General features: G+C 38.1%; 1 protein-coding gene and 2 non-coding genes across 3 annotated transcripts; all 3 read left to right on the top strand.

The window, feature by feature from the left end:
- The first annotated feature begins 13,529 nt into the window (after positions 1-13,529).
- Rpl21 (ribosomal protein L21) lies at positions 13,530-18,170 on the top strand. The gene is made up of 6 exons (XM_020176820.2): positions 13,530-13,605; positions 16,379-16,457; positions 16,791-16,852; positions 17,137-17,249; positions 17,718-17,868; positions 18,044-18,170. Exons 2-6 carry the CDS (start codon positions 16,391-16,393, stop codon positions 18,131-18,133), a joined length of 483 nt encoding a protein of 160 aa, XP_020032409.1. The 5' UTR covers positions 13,530-13,605; positions 16,379-16,390; the 3' UTR covers positions 18,134-18,170.
- On the top strand, positions 16,954-17,024 carry LOC141413191 (small nucleolar RNA SNORD102). The gene has a single exon (XR_012438000.1). It is a non-coding gene; the product is annotated as a small nucleolar RNA SNORD102 (small nucleolar RNA).
- Positions 17,295-17,422, top strand: LOC141413230 (small nucleolar RNA SNORA27). The gene has a single exon (XR_012438030.1). It is a non-coding gene; the product is annotated as a small nucleolar RNA SNORA27 (small nucleolar RNA).
- Positions 18,171-22,696: the final 4,526 nt, after the last annotated feature.

Here is a 22,696-nt window from a genome sequence, read left to right as displayed (position 1 = left end):
ATGCATTCACTGGCCACTTGTAAATCTTCCTTTCACAAATATCTATTCAAAACTTTTGCCCATTTAAAAAAACATGGGGCCTTTTTAATTACTGAGTTGTTAAAAGTTCTTTATATATTCTGGATGTACTCTCTTATTGGACATATGAGTTCCAACTATTTCTGTGGGTCTTTTCATTTTCTTGGTCATGCACTTTGAAATGCAAAATGCTTACGTATTTTTTGAGACAAGGTTTTGCTTTGTTGCCCAGGTTGGTCTCAAACTTTTGGGCTCAAGTGACCCTCCTTGTCTCAGCCTCCCAATTAGCTGGGACTACAGGTGCATGTAATTGAACTCAGCAAAAGTTTTATTTGATGAGGTACAACTTACTATTTTTTCCTTTACTATTGTCCTTGTAATATAATTTTTAAGAAATCATTGCCTAACTCAAGATCACAGATTACCATGTTTTAGTTTACATTTAGCTTTGTGATCCACTTTGAGTTGATTTTTATGTACAGTATGAAGTTATCCAAATTCATTTTTGCAATATGTTCAGTTGCAATATGTTTTTAAAATATACATTATTTTTTGATTGACACGTTTATACATATATATTTATGAGGTACAATTTTTGCAGACTTTTTTCCCATTGAATTATTTGGCATCTTTGTCAAAAATCAATTGACTGTAATATAAGTTTGTGAGCTCTCAATTTTATTCCATTGATTTATAGTCTATATTTCTGCCAAAATTACAGTCTTGATTACTGTAGCTTTGTATTGTTTTTAAATTAGCTATTATTTTAGCTAAGAATACTTAGCTAAAATAATATTCTCCTAAGAATACTTTGTTTTTGGAGCCTTCAAGTTCTACTCTTCTAGTATTTATAAAATTATATTAGCTGATTATAAACTATAGTCACTCCACTGTTCTGTAGAGCACTTGAACTTACTCCTTCTGTTTTGATACCCATTATGTAATCTTCCTCATCTTCCCCTTTCCTAGCCTCTGGTAATTACTACACAAGATCATGTTATCCAGAAATTGTTTTACTTCCTGGTTTCCACACTGGATGCCTTTACACTTCTTGCCTAAACACCCTGTATAGAACCTCCAGTACAATGTTGAATTTAGTCTTTCACCATTATGACATTAGCTGTCAGATTTTCAGACATTCTTTTTCACAGTGAAGAAATACCTTTCTATTCCCAGTTTGTTGAGTATTCTTTTTTCCCCTAATCTTGAATAGGTATATTGGATTTTTTTCAAATGTGTTTCTGCATCTAGTCTAAGGACCATGTGGCTTTGAACCTTATTTTATTAATGTATTACAGTAATTGACTGATTTTCAGATGTTTAACGAACATTGCATTCCTTTTTTTTTTTTTGGTGGCACTGAGGCCTCATGCTTGGTAGGCAGGGGCTCTTACTGATTGAGCTACTCCACCAGCCCTTTGTTGTGATCTTTGTTTTGGTTTGGTTTGGTTTTTTCTAATCAGGCACACTACCACTTGAGCCACTCTACCATTGGTTTGGTTTTTTGAGATAGGGTCTCTCGAACTATTGGCACAGAACTGCAATCCTGATCTCTGCCTCCTGAGTAGCTAGGATTACAGATGTGAGCCACCAGCTCCTGGTCAACCTTGTATTCTGGATATAAATCTCATTTAGTCAAGATGGATGATCCTTTCCATATGTTCCTGGATTTATTTTTCTAGTACTTTGTTGTTGTTTTTATTTAAATGCCTGAGTTTTGTAATGTCTTTGGTGTTGCTACCAGGTAATATGAAAACCATAGAATCAACTGAAAAGCCTTCCTTTCTCCTCTACATCCTGGAAAAGTTTGTGAAAGATTTCTCCCCTTCCCTCTCCTGAGCCCTCTTTGGAGGAATATTTTAAATTATTGATTCAATCTCTTCACTTGCTGTGGCTTTATTCAGATTTCTACTTCTTCAGTCAGTTTCAGTGCCTATGTCATTCTAGGAATTTGTTCATTTCATGTAAGTTAATTAATTTGTTGACCTGCAATTATTCATGGTATTCCTTCATAATCTTTATAATTTCTGTAAATTTGGTAGTGATGTCCACTCTCAATTCTGACTTCAATAACTTGAATCTTTATTCTTTTTTTAGGGTAGTTAATTTTGTTGACCTTTTCAAAGACCCAGCTTTTGGTATTATTGATTTCTTCTATTGCTTTTATAATTTGCCATTTTATTTATTTCTTCTCTATTTTTCCTTCCCGTCTTCTGGCTGTTTTGGGTTTTGCTTGCCTTTTTTTTTTTTTTTCCTGCTTCCTAAAAATGTGAAGTTCCTGACTTGAGATCTTTTGTAATTTAGTTTGTTTTTTTTTTCCCTTAAGTCTTACTGTATAGCCCAAGCTGGCCTCAAATTTGTGATCCCTCTGCCTCAGCCTCTGGGCCTTTTGAATTTTTTGAGAATTGCCTTATAGCCCAATATATGGTCTATCCAGGAGAATTTTCCATATGCAGTTGAGAGGATGTTTCCTGCTATTGTTACTAGAGTGTTCTGTAAGTGTTGGTTAGATCATATTAGTTGGTAATACTGTTTAAAAATCTTCTATATTCTTGCTAATTCCCTGTCTGGATTTTAGTCATTATTGAGAATAGGGAATCTAAGTTTCCAACTATTATTGTTAAACTTTCTACTTCCCTCTTCAAGTACCTTGTTTACTTTTTTTGGGGTAGTGGTACTGGAGTTTGAACTCAGGGTCTTGTACTTGTAGTCAATCACTCTACCACTTGATTCATACCTCCAGCTCACCTTCTGTTTATTCTTAAGATTAATCCCCATTAACTTGAGTGTGCTTTCACAAAAACAAGATAGTCACTCCTTTTCAAAACCCTCTGTTTCCTAGCTCACTCAAAGTAAAAATCAAAGTACTGGCAATGCCTAATGGTCCAACAAAATAAGCCCTCCCCACACTGCCTCTTGCTGAATTCTATACTTGCTTCCATTTTCTCTTCTCTGATCCAGTCCATTGGTTCCTCCTTGCTTAAACATGTCAGACACTGTGTCTCCACAGGAATTGTTCACTTCTTCTCTTTGCTAGCAGTGTTCTTCTCTTAGATACCATGCATATCTCCCTTCCTCACTTTCTTCAGATCTTTGTACAAACATCCTTCTCAGTGATGTCCTATTTTAAATTACAGTGTCTCTTTGTTTCTGCTTTCTTGATGTGTTTTTCTCCATAGCACTTGTCTCTGTAGTAACATAAACAACATCAGGACACTACAGAAATCAAATGTGAATGTAAACTTCAAAAGCATAGGGATTTTTAAATTCCCATACATCTCCAGAAGCACTGGATCACTGCCTGTCACATACTAAATGACCAATCAATGTAAGGTTTATGAATAAATGCCTGGAGCACTGCAGGTAGAGCCAGTCAGCTGCAACCTGATTCATGTGGACCCTACATGCTAATTCCTTCTGTCTCTGTAAGACTCTGCAACTAGTGAATGATCATTTTCTTAAAGTTCCATTATTGCTATTAAAATTATCCATATGAACACTCACCCAGTTGGGCCAGCTTGTTACGCCCTTCCACTTCCTTATTTCCCTCCCTCTTTCCAAATATTTTGTAAGCCTAAAAAGACAGAATCCCTACATGATGTCTGAAGCTTGTAATGTTTTGAAATCCACTTTGCCAAAGTAATTTGACACCTCTTGATCAAGTTTAATCCCTAGTTTTAAGAATCTTCTAGATTGACTAAAATATTAATAGTATTTTAGCAAATAACTTAATTGAATCTTGACACTCTCATGTACATAAAATCAACTTCCAGGATACTACAGAAATCAAATTTTAAGGATAATATTTAAAGACTAGTTTGAAGAAAATAGTTGGCAATGGAATTACATCTAGAGAATTTAAAAGCAAAGTACAAATTAGGAGCACTAATGTCTGACGAATGTTTTTCACATTACATTTTATACTTCAGCTACAAGTTCCCATACTAAAACTTTTAAAAGCATTGTATCAATTATTTTGCAGAAATATTTTGATGTCATTGTGATTCATTATAATGGTTATTGTCCATTTTCCCAAAAAAGTCTATTTCAAAAATTCCTGGCATACATGAAACTTTAGCCAGAGTAATTTTTCTAATGGCTAAAAAGGCTTTAGTCTTTTGTCAGCAAATACTGTAGTAGAAATATTTCAACCACAGATTCTTCTTCTTCTGTCAGAGTACAGCCAAGTAATGATTGACAGCTCAGAGGTAGAGATGAAGTACTGGACCAGTCAGCACAAAGTTTTTAATGTGCTCATCAGACAGAAGCCTAATTGCTCATCTATTTCATTTGACAACTGCAAAGACTATTATAAGAAAAATTTTGTGGACCTCTTTATTAAATGTTCCTGAGAGAGTTTAACAAGCATAACCAAGTGCTAGCTCCCTACTTCCCCATAAATTTGACCTGGTTATTTATAAGCAGTATTACTAGAACTCTAAGGACGTGACAAAACAGTAAAGCAACATCAGCATAACTGAAAGACAAATCAAAATAAAAATCCCATACCTTCAGTTTGAAGCAATCCAGCAAAATTTTACTTTGACATGTCAAAAATTCACAAAGCAAAAGGAAAATAATCCTGCCCATGTTCCTGGAAAACTGCAGAAGCAAGATCACTATGAGAGCATGCACATTTTGGTCAGGGACTCACCCAAACAGGAAATAGTCACTTTACTAGGCTGAAGGCCTGGCTCAAGTGGTAGAGTACCTGCTTATCAAGTACAAGGTCCCGAGTTCAAGTCCAGTACCACCAAAAAATAAAAGTGAGTCAGTTTATCTAGTAATATTTACCATATTAGAAATTAAAATGAAGAATTTTTAGAAATACTCATTAATTTATATAAGATAAAAACCCCACTACATGCTAACATATTTTGACAAATAATTGTTTTCCAAACAAAATTTTAAGAAGTGAGGGATTATTTTACATTCATTTCACAAAATCCTAATATTTAGCTCAACTGAAGACACCTGGATACTCATTTGCTTTAGCGCTAAATCTATGGCCATATGCTGTTTAGTTGAAGTCTATGAAGAAAATCCAACTTCATTCAGATGTAAAATTTTAATAACATTTACAGATAATTGTGGTTATTCAAATGTGGTATCTCCCAACAAGGGATAGATTTTAAAAGATTGGTTGCAATGTGAAATGTGATACTCTAGCAATGTTTTCATATGGCTACATGAAAATATGTTAGTCTTATGCTTCAAATGGATGTTTTCCTATTCATTATTTTTTAACACTATGCACTGGTCACTTAGAAACATGGTTTGTTTCATTATACAAATCATCCAAATGATATATTTCATAATTCAATAGAAAACAAATCACAACTGTTAATATCATCACTGATCTCATGAGAAAAGTATCTAAATCTTGGGGAGCTGTCAACTGGTGAATATAAGTTTTCCAAAGTTCTATTTTTCAACTAAAAGCTCAGATTTTAATTGGCAGCAGACACTATCAGCTGTTTCCATTGAAGTGCCAGTCTGGCTTAGTTCATTTTTTCAGAAATACCTGCAACGCAAACAACAGCAAATGCTTTTTTTCTCCAGACAACCATTGTTCTGATGAGGTGGCACAAATGTCTTAGGTGCGCTTCTCATTTTTTCAACACTCTATATAAAAGAGAAATGTACTTGAGGATGGAGAATGAAAGCAAATAATGAAAAGTTTTGGTTTGGTTTGGTTTTGTGGTATTGGGGATTGAACCCAGGGCCTCACTCATGTAAGCATAAGCTACATTCTCAAGCCTCAAAGAAATAGTTTGGACCTCAGAGATCCCTTATAGGGGTCTCAGAGACATTCAGGGCTCCACAGACCAGACTCTGAGAACACCTGGACTAAGAAAAACTGAAAAGGAAAGCAAGGGAAATGACATGCTTTGTACACACCAGGTTCAAGGAACTGTACAAAATGGAGACGATACTCTACATTCATTATTTCTTGAGGTATTAATGAACATTTGTGCCTCCATTGTAAAGACTAAGAGGCTTGTAGCACGTAACGGAACAGAGTTGGGACCTTATCTGTCAGACTCCAAAACTCATACTTTCCCACACTGGAAAAAGGTATCTTCTTTCTAACTAGCTTGGAAATAGGGACCCTTCTCTTCTACAGTGCCTCCAGGCCCTTTCCTCTTTGAGTGAAATTATTTCTACTCCAAGTTGTTTAAGTCAGAGGCAACAAAAATATGGCCTGCAGACATGCTTTACTTCCCAGTGAGCTCACAGCAGGTGTTCATAATCTATAATTTTCATTAAGCCTGGAAGTAGCTTCAGTAACTTCTCAACTCAGGTCCAGATATCCATAATCAATCCATCAATCAACCAGAGCTCAGATCAGAAGTAAAATTTGTCAGTCCCCATCTAAATCATTATGAAGCAAATATGTGGGTTCAGAGGGTGAGCCTCTTCTTCACTGACACAAATGGTAATTCTGCCAAGACGACATGTGAATAGTTCCAGGTGGTGGTGTTACCTAGGAAAATAAACATAATCACGAGAAGTGAGCATCAATGACCAACTGGTGTTGAAGTTATTATAAGACTACAGGTGCTTCCCACTTAATACAAAACTCTACACCCTATCAGTCTCCACATTTTAAAATTGTGTTTGACTCTGAACATTACCAGGAACCATAAACCAAAACAATGGTTTCCCTGAGTGTTCTTATCACCTCTACATGGTTCCTGACTCAACACACCTGATAATTTGATGAGGTATTTATCTCAGGTAGTGGTCACCTTAATCTAGGACAGTTGAAAGTATTTTTGAAACTGAAACAAAAGGCAGAATTCAGGAACAGAAAAATCTACATGTAGACAATGAGGTCCTAGGTTGGGAGGGGTTCAACTTGATTACCCAATTTGTGGTCACAAGTCTGTTTATCCATGCTTTCAGGTACAGAATCAGATTTTGGAAGAGTATAATCTTTGCTAAACTATATTTTATCTAGCTCATTTTACTTCCTCTCAGGATCTCAAATGAAAAGTTTAATGGGAAAAAGATTATCTTATTTAACTATTCTTCATGATATGCTTTTCAATTACTCAATAGTGCTTCTACCTCTCATAGACTTTCTGTACTAGAAACTCATCAGTTCTTATTTGAAATTGTTCTCCTGCCAGTCTACCAGCACAAAGGGCAATCAACAAGTAAGGTAAGATACTCAAACAGGATGCCCAACTAGTCTCTCATACAGACCACAGGACCATTTGTCCTCCTAGCTTGGAGAACATGTCCTCTTAAAACTGCCAATGAAGCTGGGTGAGAGGCTCAAATGGTACAGCGCCTGCCTAGCAAGTGGGAGGCCCTGAGTTCAAACCCCAGCACCACAAAACAACCTGCCAATGTTTTCTAAAAACCAAAATGTAACAAAACCCCTTCACCGGAGAAAACGCAAAACTAGAAATACTGTACAGAGATGTGATCATGACCACAAGTTGTGTTGTTTAATATTTTACCCAAGTCTAATGATAATTTCCCCTCATTTTAATAAGCCACATTCCTGTTCTTTTTTCAGACACTCTACAGCTGCAGCCACACCTCCAGCCCTTCTGCTCAATTTTGACCTTATTTTCTATAACTATTGGACCACTTTCATTTCTTGGAGTTCTTAGTTATTATTCATCTTTCTGCCTTAACATACACTGTTCCTTCTGCCTAAAGCATCCTCATTATTATTATTACTTTTGGTCAAAGTGCTGCTTTTTAACCATGTTAGAACTCCTCTGTGAAGCTTCCTCTTTTATCCAGGGTTCTCTCTTCCCAGCCCCTTCCTCCAATCCAGGGACAAAGCTTCTTCCACAGAACTGCCATCATCCTCATGCTCAGTGTCTTCTATTACACCACTTAGGATTCTGTCATGAACTCACGTATCTTTCCACCAACTCTTAGGAGTTCCTTGAGGGCAAGAATCATGTTTTATTCATGTTTATAATCTCACCACTTAGTATAGTACCTGATTCAATCTACATGCTCATAAATAGTGGATGGATTTTGAGTTTTCCTATTTCTACATTTAATTTACTTCACATTTCTTTTAAAGTTTTAATACTTTTCTTATTTCTATACATTAATCATTTCAAACTAGAGAAAAATTGAGCATTAGAAACTCAGGAAATAACTTTGGTTTTAAAATCTGTACAGTGGACCTAGTAACACAGCTTTAATAAAAGCCATTAGAGCTGGGAGTGTGGCTCAGTGGTAGAGCACCTGCCTAGCTTGCATGAAGACCTGGGTTTGATTGCCAACAAAATAAAACAAAATCAAAAATAGAAGCCAGTAGTAAAAACAAATGCCTAACCAGATAAAATGAAATGTGCTTGTAGTCCCAGTACTTTGAAGGCTGAAGTAGGAGGATCTCTTGAGCCCAGGAGTTACTTACCCAGCCTTGAATTTATGTGTGAAAGTCTACCTCACAAAAAAAAAAAAATTAATTTAAAAATGCCTACCTTCTTCAGAGGAAAATGCTAAATAAATACAATTGGGGTTCACTTTGAAAACTGCTTTGCAATATTGTATTAAATTAGGTATATACCTACTTTATGACCAATGAAAGTGACTCCTAGATATTTACTAAAAGAAAGAAAACAAGTTCACAAAAATGTATATGGTTTTATTCAAAAGAGCAAAACATTGTAAACAACTCAAATTTTTGTCAAGAAAAAAATTAATTGTGGTATATTCAAACAGTGAAATACTACTTAGCAATAAAAAGAACTGAACTAACTGGGCATGGTGGACACGCCTCATGTCCTGGCTACTCAGGAGATGGAGACAGAAGGGTCATGAGTTCAATGCCAGACTGGGAAAATTTTGTAAGACCCTATCTCAAAAATAAAATACAAATAAAATAGCATAGCTCAAGTGGTAGAGTGAAGTCCTGGGTTCAATCCCTTAGTACACTCCCCACCCCCAAACTGAGCCACTAGCATACAAAACATGATTGAATCTCACAAAATATTACACTGAACAAAAGGAGCCAGGAGAAGAAAGAGGTCATACTGTATGGTATTATTTATATGAAACTCAAAGTAACATGGTTAAAAGAAATCAGAATATTGGGGGCTGAGGGTGCAGCTCAAGTGGCAGAGTGCTTGCCTAGCGTGGGTTCAATCCCCAGTACTGCAAAAACAAAACTAAGCAAAATCCCATAAAAATCATTCACAGCTGTGGGCTACACAAAACCATGCATGAGGCCAGACTTGACCCACAACTATAGTTTGCCAGTCCCTATTCTGGGATATGTCAGAATGTCTGGATATTGCTTACAGAAAAAAAAAAAAAAGATCTGTTCAACAATTGAAACCTCTTATTAAAAACTGTTGGTATTTAAATCAGGTTAAGTTTTTTATCCTAAGATAAACCTGCAGTCATTACAGAGTCTGAGTTGTAAAGTCACCTTCTAACATGAGTTAATGGAAATTGTTTTAAATACCGGAAACTTACCTTGGCTGACTTACACAGAAGTCATTTATTGGATTTTACTGGGTTTATTATTGAGATTTATGCAAGGATACAGTGGCTTTCAGAATTCATAAATAATTAGGAACTGGGCTTGGAAATGGGCAGAAGCAGTAAGTCAATTGAAGTGAAGTGATACTTTTGGTAACAGGGACAGTCTGTTAAGCAATCACCAAACTACAATCATTACTATTATTTTGGCAATACTGGGGTTTGAACTCCAGCTAGGGTTTAGGTCCACCTTGTGCTTGCTACATAGGTGCTTTACCACTTGAGCTATACCATCTCCCCAGCCCTTTTTTTGCTTTATTTTTCAGATGGAGTCTTGTTTTGGGGGGCTGGCATCAGAAATAGCATCTCCCATGTAACTGGAACCATAGGCACATGCCACCATGCTCGTGGTTTATTGACATGAGATCTTGCTAACTCTTTTGCCCAGTTTGGCCTTAAACCACAATCCTCTGGCTCTTAGTTTCCCCGAGCAGAGGATTACAGACATGAGTGTAATGCCTGGTCCTGTCCTTGCACTATTCACTCCAGAATTTAAATATGAAATTTACCAGCATTCAGCTGGTTGACTTTAGGTCAGGTTGTATTGCAACAGGAAGAGGAAGAAGGGAGAGTTTTGTTCTTTTGTCTTTTTAAAAGTGTGTGTATGTGCTACTGCGTTTTGAATTCAGGGCCTCAGGCTTGCTAGGCAGGCACTCTACCACTTGAGTCATTCTACCAGCTTTTTGTGTTGGGTATTTTCAAGATAGGGTCTCACAAACTATTTGCTTGGGCAGGACTCAAACCAAGATCCTCCTCATCTTTGCCTCCTGAGTAGCTAGGATTACAGGCATGAGCCACTGGCACCCAGTGGGTTTGATTATGACATAGGTAGAGATTGCCTTCCTAAGAATATACATACAGGATAGGAGTTAATGCCCCCAAAGTAAACAGGGGCCTATGGGGAATGAGTAATAACTTGAATAGCTAAAAAACAACTCCCCACTCAGTATTGGAACTCTTTTTTAACATCTTATTCAGCTAAAATAATAAATAGGTTAACCTAATTCTTCAGAGTCCTAATTCATCCCTATGGATTTCCAGATTAATATCATTGGTTAAATACCATCACTGGGGTGTGGCTGGAAGTGTAGCTCAGAGGTTGCATGTGGCCTTGGGCTCCATCCTCAGAAACACACACACACACACAAAGCCTCATCTAATTTTGTTCCCTCTCAAAACCTTATTAAATAAGCCAGGCAAGGAAGGATAAATATTGAATGCTTTCTCTCATGTGTGCAATCTAGGGGCAGGGAAATCACGAAAGTAGAAGGGGCTATTTGGAAAAAGGCAGGGAATCAAGAAGAGGTAAGTAAGGGTAATGGTGGTGAAAATGAACAAACATGGGGCCCTGAGTTCAAACCCCAGTACCAGAAAACAAAAAAAAAACAAACTTGTCATGGATTCTTAGATTCTTAACTGTCTAGCAGAAAAAGATTCAGCATTTTTACAGGGGGAGGAAGAGAAACAGGGACTGACCCAGGACCTTGTGCACCCTACCACCCTATGACTAAGCTCCAGTGCCTTGACAGTTTTTGATGTACAAGATGAAAAATTTCAAGATTAATTTTTTAAAACACAAGCTGGATGAAAATGTAGGGCAGTTGTTAATAGGGAATATGAGGTAAAGCAGGGCCAGGAAGGAAAAGGCAGTACACTGATGAAAATGAGGCAGTCATCAGGTGAGAAATAGGGAGACAGGATGAGAGACTGGATAATGAAAGAAATGACATGAAATGGTCTTCATAGAAAGTGGATAAGCAAACAAATTCTGGCACTGCAGCAGGGATGCTAAACCCGTTTAAGAATGGTTGATCACAAATTCATAGCAAATGCCTAGAGGGGCCTGCAACTGAAGCAGGCTGGGTAACCAAGGAATTGAAGAATACATGCCCCATCTAAAGGGGACAGCCACTGAATTATTGCCACAAAGACTGTCAGCCATATATAGCCAGATCTCCTGAGTTTTCAAGCAAAGACAGAAATCTTCATTTTTAAATATATTTTAATCTAAAGTATTACAAGGGCTGAAGAAAACAAGCCTTATTGCAAAAATATAGCCCAGGGATGACTACTTTGTGACTTATAATCAATACCATTTAGGCCTGATTACAAGATTTTCTTCAATTAGCCACAAGAATGAAATTTTGTCATTTGCAGGTAAATGAATGGAAATGGCAATAATCATGTTAGTGAAATAAGCCAGATTGAGAAAAACAAATATCATGTGTTCTCTCATATGAGGAGTACAGACCAAAGAAGATAGTAGGAGGGAGGAGGGTGAAAAGCAGAGCAAGGGGGCAAGGGGGTGGTGAATATGATTTAAACTGATGCAGTTTTTTGAAATTACAAATTTCAAATACAATAGGGGAGTTAGTCAAAGAAAAAAATTCAAAAACAATGGGGTAACACTATTTATGTTCAATCAGATGTTTTTAGATTAGTTGATTCAATAAAAATGCATCCTAAAAATAACACATAAAGCATAAGAAAAACATCAGGCAAATTCTAATATTAGTGAATACCAGACCAGTAGTCTGAAAACTGTCAAGATCATCAAAAGAGAAGTGTGAGAAACCTCCAAAGCTAAAGAAACATAAGGAAGCATGATGACTACACATGTGATATTCTGGTTGAGATCCTGGAACAGAAAAGGTAAATTAGATAGAGACAAAGAAAATACAAATAAATCATAGATTTTAGTTAATGACAATGTACAATATTAGTTCATTAGTTGTAAAAAATGTACCAAATTAATGTGAGATGTAAATAATGGAGAAACGATGTTGGCTGAGTACATGGGAATTCTCTGAAACAGTTTTTCAAAAAAATTTTTTTTTTTTTTTGCAGTACTGCGGTACGAACTCAGCATCTACACCTTCAGCCATTCCACCAGCCCTTTTTTGTGATGGGTTTATTTGAGATAGGGTTTGGGGAACTAATTGTCCGGGCTGGCTTTGAACCGCGATCCTCCTGATCTCTGCCTCCTGAGTAGGATTACAGGCATAAGCCAGTGGCACCAGCTCAATTTTTTGTTATAAAACTAAAACTTTAAGAAATAAACTCTATTAAGAAAATACTATACATTTTTTAAAGATATAATGAATATGGCAATGGCCACCCATACACTCAATACCTAGCTTAATGATCAGTACGGGTACAGCCCTCTCCTTTTTTTGGTGGTACTGGGATTTGAACTCTAGGCTTTTGCACTCACTAGGCAAGCACTCCAGCACTTGAGCCATGACTCCAGTCCCGTTAGTTCCCCTCCTATGGAAATGACCACTTTTCGTTCCTTTGCATTTTCTATTTTTGTATGTAAGCAATATACAGCTTTGTTCTGTCTTTAAATTGAGAGTTGTCGCACTATTCGACGTCTTCCTCTTTTGCCTATTTCTGAGTTGTCTTGTTTTACCAGTATACAATATCCTGTTAATAACCCATGTTTTAGATTTATTTTAATGATTTTAACTTCTTATCGATGGACGTTCCTTTTTTCTGCCTCTACCCACAATGCTATTGTGAATAACCTGGTCCATGTACCAAAGCCTACAGAACATATACTTAGGAGTGAATTTTCTCTAGGCATTCAGATTGGATTAGATTCTTGCTTCGTTGTAAGCTGACTTTTGTGCCCACGTACTCGAATCTGCAAACAAATAAACATCAGCTATGAGCACCTTAAAACGCCTGACGCCACAATACCCGGCACAACCTTCCCCGGGTAGATACAGACCCAGGCTCGCTTCCGTCGTGGGCGTGACGCAGCGGCTGACGTCAGCGCGCTTGGGACGCCGGCGTCTTGCTTGACGACTTTGAAGGCCCCTTTCCGGGCTGTCTGACTTGATACAATTATCAGCATCTGTTGGCCGATTGTCTCTTGTTTCCAACAAAGGAAAATATTCTCATAGAGTCTTCTGGTTCTCAGAGACGACTCCCTTCCCTTGGAAAGCTGCTTTCGGCTGGCGCTCCCTGAAGGCAGTGCCGCGGGCAGCCCAAAGGCCCTTGTAAGGCGCGCGTCGTGGCCCCTCCTCCTTCTTTTCGGCCGGAACCGCCATCTTCCAGGTAGGGCCTACGCGTGGCTCCCGGCGCCCGGCGTTGGGCACGGTCGAATTGTATCCCTGCGGCTGCTGAAGCCGTCCATTAATCCTGTAGCGAGACTGTTTGTCCCGTCCGGATCCTGCTAAGTAGTTTAGGCGGTTAGGCTTTGTCTTTCCAGATGGGTGCAGTATGGGGCCTGGGCCGGGGACCGGGGACCGGACTGCAAGTGCCGCGCCCCGCTTCAGTTTCAGATGAAAACGAAGCAGGTTTCTGGGGCTGAAGCTATTCGAGTGGATCTGAAAGAGTCGGTTTTTTGTTCCTGTGGCTTCAGCCTGGGTATCCCGGGCCCTCGCATGAGCTCTGCAGGGCCGCGTGGCCGACTGCTTTTTCACCTCCTTTCAGAGTGGCGTTTTTATCCCAGACCTAAAACTAAAGCGTGGAATGCTGTGGAGTAAAGAGGTTGGGGTCGTAGGAACGAGTTTAAAAAAAACAGGTATGGGTTTTGACTTCAGCGAAGCCTATCTGGAATCCTGGGCTCGTGGTCGGAGAGCATGGTGGGTGTCGCTGAGTCATCATTAATCCATGAGCCAACTTCAGATTTAAAAAATAATTGGCTCCGGATGGCAAACGGAGGAAGGAAAAGTTATCCTAAGGTAGTCACTAAAATGTTTTGTTTTTTTTTATGTTTGGCGGTATTAGGGTTTGAACTCAGGGCTTTACACTTGCAAAGCAGGCGCTCTATGGCTTGAGCCATGCCTCTAGCCCACATCAGTGTTTTATTTAGGTAGTAGGCATGTATTAAGAGAGATTCATCACTGATTTTGCTGCTTTATGGCTCCACAAAATGACTTGATTCAGCAGAGCTGGGTTAGGCAAAGCATGTCTTCTTGGCACACATTTTTTGTGAAAAATACTTTGGGTAGACTCATTCTGTGAGGAATGTTAGTAAACGAAGAAACTGATGTTATATTAGAACACTATCAACAAGTTAAGCCTGACTGCGCTATTTTGCCTTGGAAGAGTAATTAATTAAGGATACTTTCTCCCTTGAATAACCAGACTGGTCAAAACCATGTCTTTGGGGGGAAAAAAAGGAAAGGTTATAAATACAGGTGAATTCTTGGGTGATGATACAGTTAGCTCCCAGTTACTGTTGAGCAAAAATTGATGAGTGCGTTGTGTGGACATTACCTCATTTGGTTATAAAAGTGTTACCCCATTTTATAGGTGGGGGTGTGAGTTTAAATGTATGTAGGTCTCCCAGCAAGTAAGTGGCAGAATATCAAATACCCCATTGGTTCCTCCTCCTTTTACCCTTTCTACTCTATACACACTTTCTGGTAAATAAATGAGCAAAAGCAGTATGAAGTGAGTTGAGAGGTTATCAGGGAAGTAGATGACACTATCACAGAAACATAGGTTAATGAGAAAAGCAATTTTAATCAGCATGAAAGTGCAAGGCCCAGTTTTGTCATGTTGTCCAATGATAAATTATCCTCTGGTTAGTAATTCAGTGACTTTAACATTCTAAAGTATGCTAGTTGGCTTTTGTTTCTGAAAATAATTTGAGTGTAAGTAAGTGTCCTATATGTTAAATACCAAGAAATAATCACTATTCTATACAAGTCAAGCTGTAATACTGAGGAACTAAAACCAAAATAGCCGCTCAAGAAACAGTGATAATCATGCTCCAATATTGGACACAGTAATAATTGCTCTTTTTTATCAGATCACATTGACATGTAGTGTTACATTGTCACAGAATATAAAGATTCTCACCTACTTGGTTTTACTTCATATCAGTGAATGAAAATAAGTCCTGTAGACCTTTCTCCAAGCAATAAATGGGGAGAAAAAGGGAGCACTATAATTTACCTTTCCTTCAAAGAAACAAGCCCAAAATCTGTTAGGGAAAATTTGGGAATAGTTCCTAGTCCTATTCATTTTGTATGGCGTACCAGAATGATGCAAGTCATCGCAGGAATCTGGCGATCCAAATTTGTCCACCAGGACTCTTGCTATTCTGTCAGTGGGAAAACCTGTAGTTATAGGTGCAGATCCTATCTTTTAATTTTGGAGTGCCAAAACTGCAACTCAGTGCTTCTTGGGTTTTGTTTGCACCTTCCATCATATTCTTTAGCTGTCTTTTCAATTGGATAAATTTTTCACTTGTGTGGATCCCTTCAGATCCTTTATTCCCGGTTTTATTGCATCATCCGTGGTCTTGGTGTCCTTCAGTGATCAGATGGTTAAAGGACTGTTTGGCAAGGTTGTGCTGATGCTGCTCATGCATCCGTTTCTGCTTTAAAACCCTCAAGGCTTTTTGCTTGACCATATTCTTGACAGGATCCTCTCTCATCTTGCTTTAATTCTTACACTTCATTTGCTCAACAGCATCCAGTCCAGAAGCCTTCATGTCAGTGGATTCTGCCCTGCTATCCACATTTCCAGTGCAGTCAATCAGGCTGGGTGGTGGAGCCTTTGGGTGTCACTTTCCCGAAGAATCAGTTCATCTTGGGTGGCCACAAAGAAAACCAACCCAGCCACTTCTAATATCCAGTTCTGTTTAGGATTAGTATTATAGAACTTGTACCGTTTTGGCAAAGACCTTATTTGCTACAGTGGTTTGGGGTTTTTTTAGAAGTCCATTAAAATAGTGATTTGGTGATTTAGCTGTTTTAGATTGTTTCCTAATCCTCACTACTAGAATACAAACATTTGAAATGAATGGTATTTTTTGATAAAGGGACAAATGCCAACTTTGAGTTATTTGACTTACTGTACTTTCTGATTTCAGTAATCCACCAAAATGACGAACACAAAGGGAAAGAGGAGAGGAACCCGATACATGTTTTCTAGGCCTTTTAGGAAACATGGTAAGTAGATTGATCCTCCTTGAGAGTAAGTATAGCTTCCTTTTATATTTTTATTAATAAGGGTTTTGGTTTGTATAATACAAATACCTTATGCCTTGTATATTTTGTAATGAATAAAACGAATTAAATTTCATAACTCTAATTTAGTTGTGAAGGTTAGGCTGTAGATATATGATAGTTAACGATGGTGCAGGTTTAAACATTGGACAGAAGTTACAATGTTGTAGACTGATTTTGCTTCAAAAGAAATTGCCCGTTAGCAAGATATTAAAATCCATATTAACTGTCACTGTTGTGTGTGTTGAAAGCTAATAAAATTACTTTTTTTTTCAGGAGTTGTTCCTTTGGCCACATACATGCGAATCTACAAGAAGGGTGATATAGTAGATATCAAGGTAAACTATAAAACAGGAAATAGTAGTAGAAGTTAATGGTAAACCTCCAGTGAAAGCTGTGCTCTTTTGTGACCTGTATTTAAATGTGCCCTGGCACTCTGAGCTTCATGATGATTGTCTTTTTGATTGCTTGAAGCAATGTGAAAAACACATTTCACCGGCTCTGAAAGCTCTTAAATTGCCATCTAAAAAAAAATCTTCAAATGTCTTGGTTTCCTAGTAGAAGTTAGGGTTGGAAAGGAGGAGAGATTGCTAGAATAACATTTGTCTCCTTTCTTACTCAGGGCATGGGCACTGTTCAAAAAGGAATGCCCCACAAATGTTACCATGGCAAAACTGGAAGAGTCTACAATGTTACCCAGCATGCTGTTGGCATTGTTGTGAACAAGCAAGTTAAGTAAGTAATGGCATAGTGCTTTATGGCTAATTAGTTTTCTGAAACTTACCCCCTTTCACTTTGCCAATTGGACTTAATGTCTTTATTGGTCATTCAAGTGGGGCAAAGGAAATAACCTTTTAAAACTCAGGCAAACTGAGTGTTTGTCCTGTAACCTGTCAAAGGAAACAAATTGAAATTGATTTATCAGATAGTCTTACAGACTTGGTATTAAGTAGTTCTAGTTTTTGTAGCACAAATGTTTTCTGTGTTTAATTTATTAGCATCCTTGTTCTGCCTAAATTACTAGTGTGTCAAGCTGCCAGGGATGTTCACTTCAAGGCCTCTTCCGATAAAATTAATGACCACATCATCACCTTGTTTTGTCCTTAATAAAAGATTAATAGTTAATATGATACTGTCAGAACAGTCTTCTTCATTTCCATTGTTTTTTGTTAAATCACTTACAAGAATTTCTGCTTTCCCCAGGGGCAAGATTCTTGCCAAGAGAATTAATGTGCGTATTGAGCATATTAAGCACTCAAAGAGCCGAGATAGCTTTCTGAAACGCGTGAAGGAAAATGATCAGAAAAAGAAGGAAGCCAAAGAGAAAGGAACCTGGGTTCAGCTGAAGCGCCAGGTAAGAGCTTGGCTTGGCAGAGTTTATGGGTATTGATCTTGAAGAATTTCTAAAGCTTTGCTTGCTGATTTTTTTTTATGGGAAGTTTAAGAATTGTGTGTATTATTTCATTAGTTCTAGGAACACTTTAAAGTTGAATCTTAGTGCTTCATATAATTTTTTTTTTCTTTAATAGCCTGCTCCACCCAGAGAAGCACACTTTGTGAGAACCAATGGAAAGGAGCCTGAGCTGCTGGAACCTATTCCCTATGAATTCATGGCATGAAGGATGTCAAAAAATAAAAGGCTTTGGACTGTGTAAATTTCTTAATCAAGTAAAAATGTGGTGTATTCTTCCTCCCAAAAAAATATTTAAAGCAAATTTTAATTAAGTATTTTTCTTGCTTAAAGATGTAAAGTAGCTTAGCGTACAAGTACACTTGCCTGTACACAATGGCCAAGTCATTGTTTATAGAGATGGTGTGGTGTAGTACACATCTAATCATAGCACTCTGGAGACTGAGGCAGGAGAATGGTAAATTGAAGGCCAGCCTAGGCTACCCAACAAGACCCTGCCTCAAAAGTGGAAGATAATCTGTTGTATTTATAAATAGATGGATTTTAAGGATCAGGAATTTTCCTTTGAAGTCTACTGCCTAAAAATAATTTTTTAATTAGGATTTATTTGTTATACAAGGAGGGGATTCATAGTGACAATTCTGATTAGGCTTATATTGTACATTAGTTATGTTGCCCCCATAGTCTCTCTCCCTTTGCCCCCTCACCACCCCACTTAAAGCAATTGCAAGAGGTTTCTTTGTTTCATATAGGTACATGAAGTCCATCAACCACATACCTTACCTTCATTCACTCTCCCCTTCCCACTAGTACCCCCATGCTTACACTGTACCTATTTTACAGTCTTGTGTTTCATTATTAATATTAAAATTGATATTCAAAGGAGTTTCTCGCTGTATCCCTGCTGTGAGTATACTTTGGTCCATTCAACCCCCTTCCAGGCCAGTGCTCTAGGACTGGAGCTATCCTGCCTGCCAGCCACTAAAGCTTTTTTTCTGTTTGGTGGTCACAGGTGAATTATGTACTAGTTATGAATTGCCTTTATTCATGGAATAGGACAAAATAATAGTGTCTTTTTGTCCTCAAAAAAATCCTGTAAATTTTGGTGGTTTGCAAGTTATAGAATTTTTTTATTTTCACATGTCTGGTGTCTAGAAAATCTAAGACGAAGGTGTGAGTGTCAGGTCTGGTCCCTCCTGAGGGCCTGGCCTCCGCTTTGAAGATGGTGCATCAGGACAAGCTATCACATGCCAGATGAGGAAAGGGGTGTAAGGTGGGCTAGGCTATTTTCTCTAGCCATTTTATGAGAGCACTAGTGAAAGCAGAGGCTAGGCCCTTTGCCTACACATCCCAAAAGCTCTGTCCTTGAGTTTGAATGTGAAGTTTTGAGAGTGACACACTTAAGCCATAGCATTATTAATTTTACCTGAAACAGGAGTTGCCCCATTTAAAAACATAATCAGTCCTAGCTTCCATCCTTGGAGTTTTACTCGTCTCACATGCCTCAAGTGTTTCATGACCCTATCTGATTGAACCCAGGTTCACCATGGGTTTCCTGTTCTCCCTCCAAAGTGGATAGAGAAAAGAGCCGATTGGTGTTCTTGAGTTTTCTCTGATAAATTTGAGTGGGTGGAAGGTCTGGATTTGAATCTCAATGAATGCCTAAAATAGTATTAACTGGCCCTAAGAATTCATTATTTTGTGGGCTGGGGTATGGTTTAAGTGGTAGAACATGCCTAGCATGTAAGAGGCCCTGGATTCGATCTCTAGTACTGCAAATAGAAGCTGGCTGACACTAAGAAGGTTTGAGGCAGGGGTATCAAAAAAAAAACTAAGCAATGCTGGGTGCCAGTGGCTCATACCTGTAGTCCTAGCCACTCAGGAGGCAGAGATCAGGAGGATCTCTGGTTCAAAGCCAGCCCAGGCAAATAGTTCATGAGACCCTATCTCAAAAATAACTGACACAAAAAGGGCTGCTGGAGTGGCTCAAGGTATAAACCCTGAGTTTAAGCCCTGGTACTACCAAAAAAAAGAACAGTGAAGATTGTTTGAAATTTATCCTCCATTGCTCACATCGCCTCCAAAAACAACACATCACTTGTTCATGTGATATATTGTGATTACAGTTCATGGCACCACTGTGCTTTAAACTCCTACATAACCCTCACTTTTCATGTTTTAAAATTGTCTCCTTTATTTCCTGAATATCATTTGTGCCCATTTCTTCTCTTTATCCCTGTCCCTTGTCTGTTCATACTTTCATTATAGCAGCCTCTAGGTTCTTTAGTTTTTTTGTTTTGTTTTGTTTTGGCAATACTGGGGTTTGAACTCAGGGTCTCATGATTGGTAGGCAAGTGCTCTTCTATGACTTGAACAACTCTACCTTTTTTGTGTCAGGTTTTTTTCTTGTTTTCATGTTTGTGAGAACTATTTGCCTGGGGTTAGCCTTGAACCACGATCCTCCTGTTCTCTGCCTCCTAAGTAGCCAGGATTATATGTGTGAGCCACTCATGCCTGGCAGACTCTATAGTTTTGTTACGATACTGTAAGCTACTTAGCCTACATGACTCAATTTCCTTATTTGAGAAGGGAGTAATAGGTGAGGATTAGATGGGAGTACTTAGAAAGTACCTGACATGGTGTCACTCAGTAACTGCCAGCTTTAGTTTCATAATCTTTTCTGCTAATTAACTTTAGTTTTCCTATACAACTGCTTAAAGAAGTATTTTGGAAATGTAAAATTATGTCATTACTCCAACTAAACTAGAACTTAAAATTTAGGGTACAGATTTAGCCCCTCCTTTTGTATATTCTCTTTACTGATTTAAATACTATGTGAATGTGAAATCTCCTGTAGCTCGTAAACTGTTCTAATATAATAAGAATACTGATATTCCCCTGAATTATAGTTCTGTAATTTTAGAACCTAAACCCTCCAACTATCAACTGCTCCTTGTTTTGTAAACTACTAGTGCACATGGGTATTTCATATCATTGAAAATATTTATAAATCAGTCTTAAAAACTGAATCACTTTGCACTAAAGAAGATTATTTTTCCTTTTCTTTATAGGTGAACATTCTTAAAAGAAAATTTAGGAATTCTTCACTTTTTCTTTGCATGGTTACTTTGGCAGCCACTGGGGTCATTGCCTTAGAAAATGAGATCTGGGTCCTGATCTTCCAAGTTTTTTTCTCCTGACTCTTCCTCCCAGAGGCCATCCAATAATTAGTAATCTGTAGGTCTGTGTCTTCCTTTGGTGCCACATCTGCAAAATCTGCTGACTCTGTCATCCACATCATACATTTCTGAATCTTAAGTTTGTCTTTAGAGGTTTTTCAACAGCTGCTTCAGTACTGGTTCCTGTTAACGTCTTCAGAATTTTCAGAGCACTTGGATTTTCCCAGAATTCAGAATATCCTAGCAGCATCTAAACACTTCAAATTCTAGTTCTCGGCTGACATCTGCTCAGATTTACTGATAGAGGCATTAAAACATCCCTGTAGTAAACAACATGGCTAGGAAAAACTTACTAACTGTACTGTAAGCTTTTGCCCTAGATTTTCTTTTTGCATAAAATCTTCAATGTTAAGATAAGCATGTCTTAAAAACATGACGAATATTTCCTAGTTCACCCATAACTTTGATGTTATCAAATGTAATGGGAACCTAAGAGGCTCTTGGAATGATGCAGGCACTCCACACAGAATTGCTCTTGGGTGCTAGTGTCTTTCCTGTTAAGGTAGCAAGGTGAGAGTGAGATGTACCTTCAGTGCAGGCTGGACACCAGGCAAGAGTAGCTGCTATCTACCTATGCACAAGTAGTGTGTAGGTTGGCAGCTCTAAGCAAGGCAGGACTGGGATGTCTTTTGTCCTACCACATCCCATCAGAGGCCATCTTTAGCCACAGTCATTGAGCAATTCAGTCATTTGGCTTCTCCTTGTTACAGAATTGAGAATTATGCTACTAACATTTGTTGATTATTTTACCTACTGTCAACCTCATGACAGTTTTGAGATGTGGGGGGAACTACCATGTTTTTTGTGTAAGAAAAATGGCTCGAAAAGGGAAAATAACTGAGCAATAGTCACTGCCAGAAATGGGAGAGCTGTGACTTAAACCTATTATCTTCATGCCAAAGAGTTTCTCTAACCACTGCTTAACTACAAGTGAAGATTTGGTGACTCCCAGTAGATCAGATAGTGTGAGTGGGTAGCCCAGTTCAAGGTCAGTCTGGACAAAAAGTTGCTAGACCCATCTCAACAGAAAAAGCTGGGCATAATGGTGCAGAAAGCCTAAAGTAATCCAGCCTGGGCAAAAAGGAGACCCTATGTCAAAAACAACTAGAGCAAAAAGGACTGATAGAGCCCCGTCTAGCAAGTGCAAAGCCCTGAATTCAAATCCCAGTGCTGCCAAAACAATAGCCAAAACCTTAAAAAAGCTCCAGTTTTTTGGAGGTATAACTGATATAAAGAACTGTACATATTGAATGTATACAATTTGATGGGTTTGTACAGATGCAAAAACCTTGATTATTACACATCTAATCCTTTGTAATCTGGTTTCTACTAAATTGTTTTCCCTTTAATTTCCTGTTTTTCCTACGTTATATTATTAACTATTTGGGATATTTGCTCATGTGCTTGTCTTTGCATGAAATGCCTATACTCTCCTTGGTTCAGTTGATGAATTCCTGCTTGTCCTTCAATTCTGGGTTAAAGAATGTGTGTCTTCCAGATTCTTGATTCATTTTGGTAAATTTATTTCCTGA

This window comes from Castor canadensis, chromosome 10 (genome assembly GCF_047511655.1).
Source record: "Castor canadensis chromosome 10, mCasCan1.hap1v2, whole genome shotgun sequence".
NCBI lineage: Eukaryota > Metazoa > Chordata > Mammalia > Rodentia > Castoridae > Castor > Castor canadensis.
This window is presented reverse-complemented; position numbering and strand designations above follow the sequence as displayed.

Excerpts from the sequence above, each read along its gene's own strand:
- Rpl21 (XM_020176820.2), top strand. The coding sequence starts at position 16,391 with ATGACGAACACAAAGGGAAAGAGGAGAGGAACCCGATACATGTTTTCT. Across the intron at positions 17,250-17,717 it reads GTTGTGAACAAGCAAGTTAA|GGGCAAGATTCTTGCCAAGA; the intron begins GTAAGTAATGGC and ends TGCTTTCCCCAG. Across the intron at positions 17,869-18,043 it reads GGGTTCAGCTGAAGCGCCAG|CCTGCTCCACCCAGAGAAGC; the intron begins GTAAGAGCTTGG and ends TTTCTTTAATAG.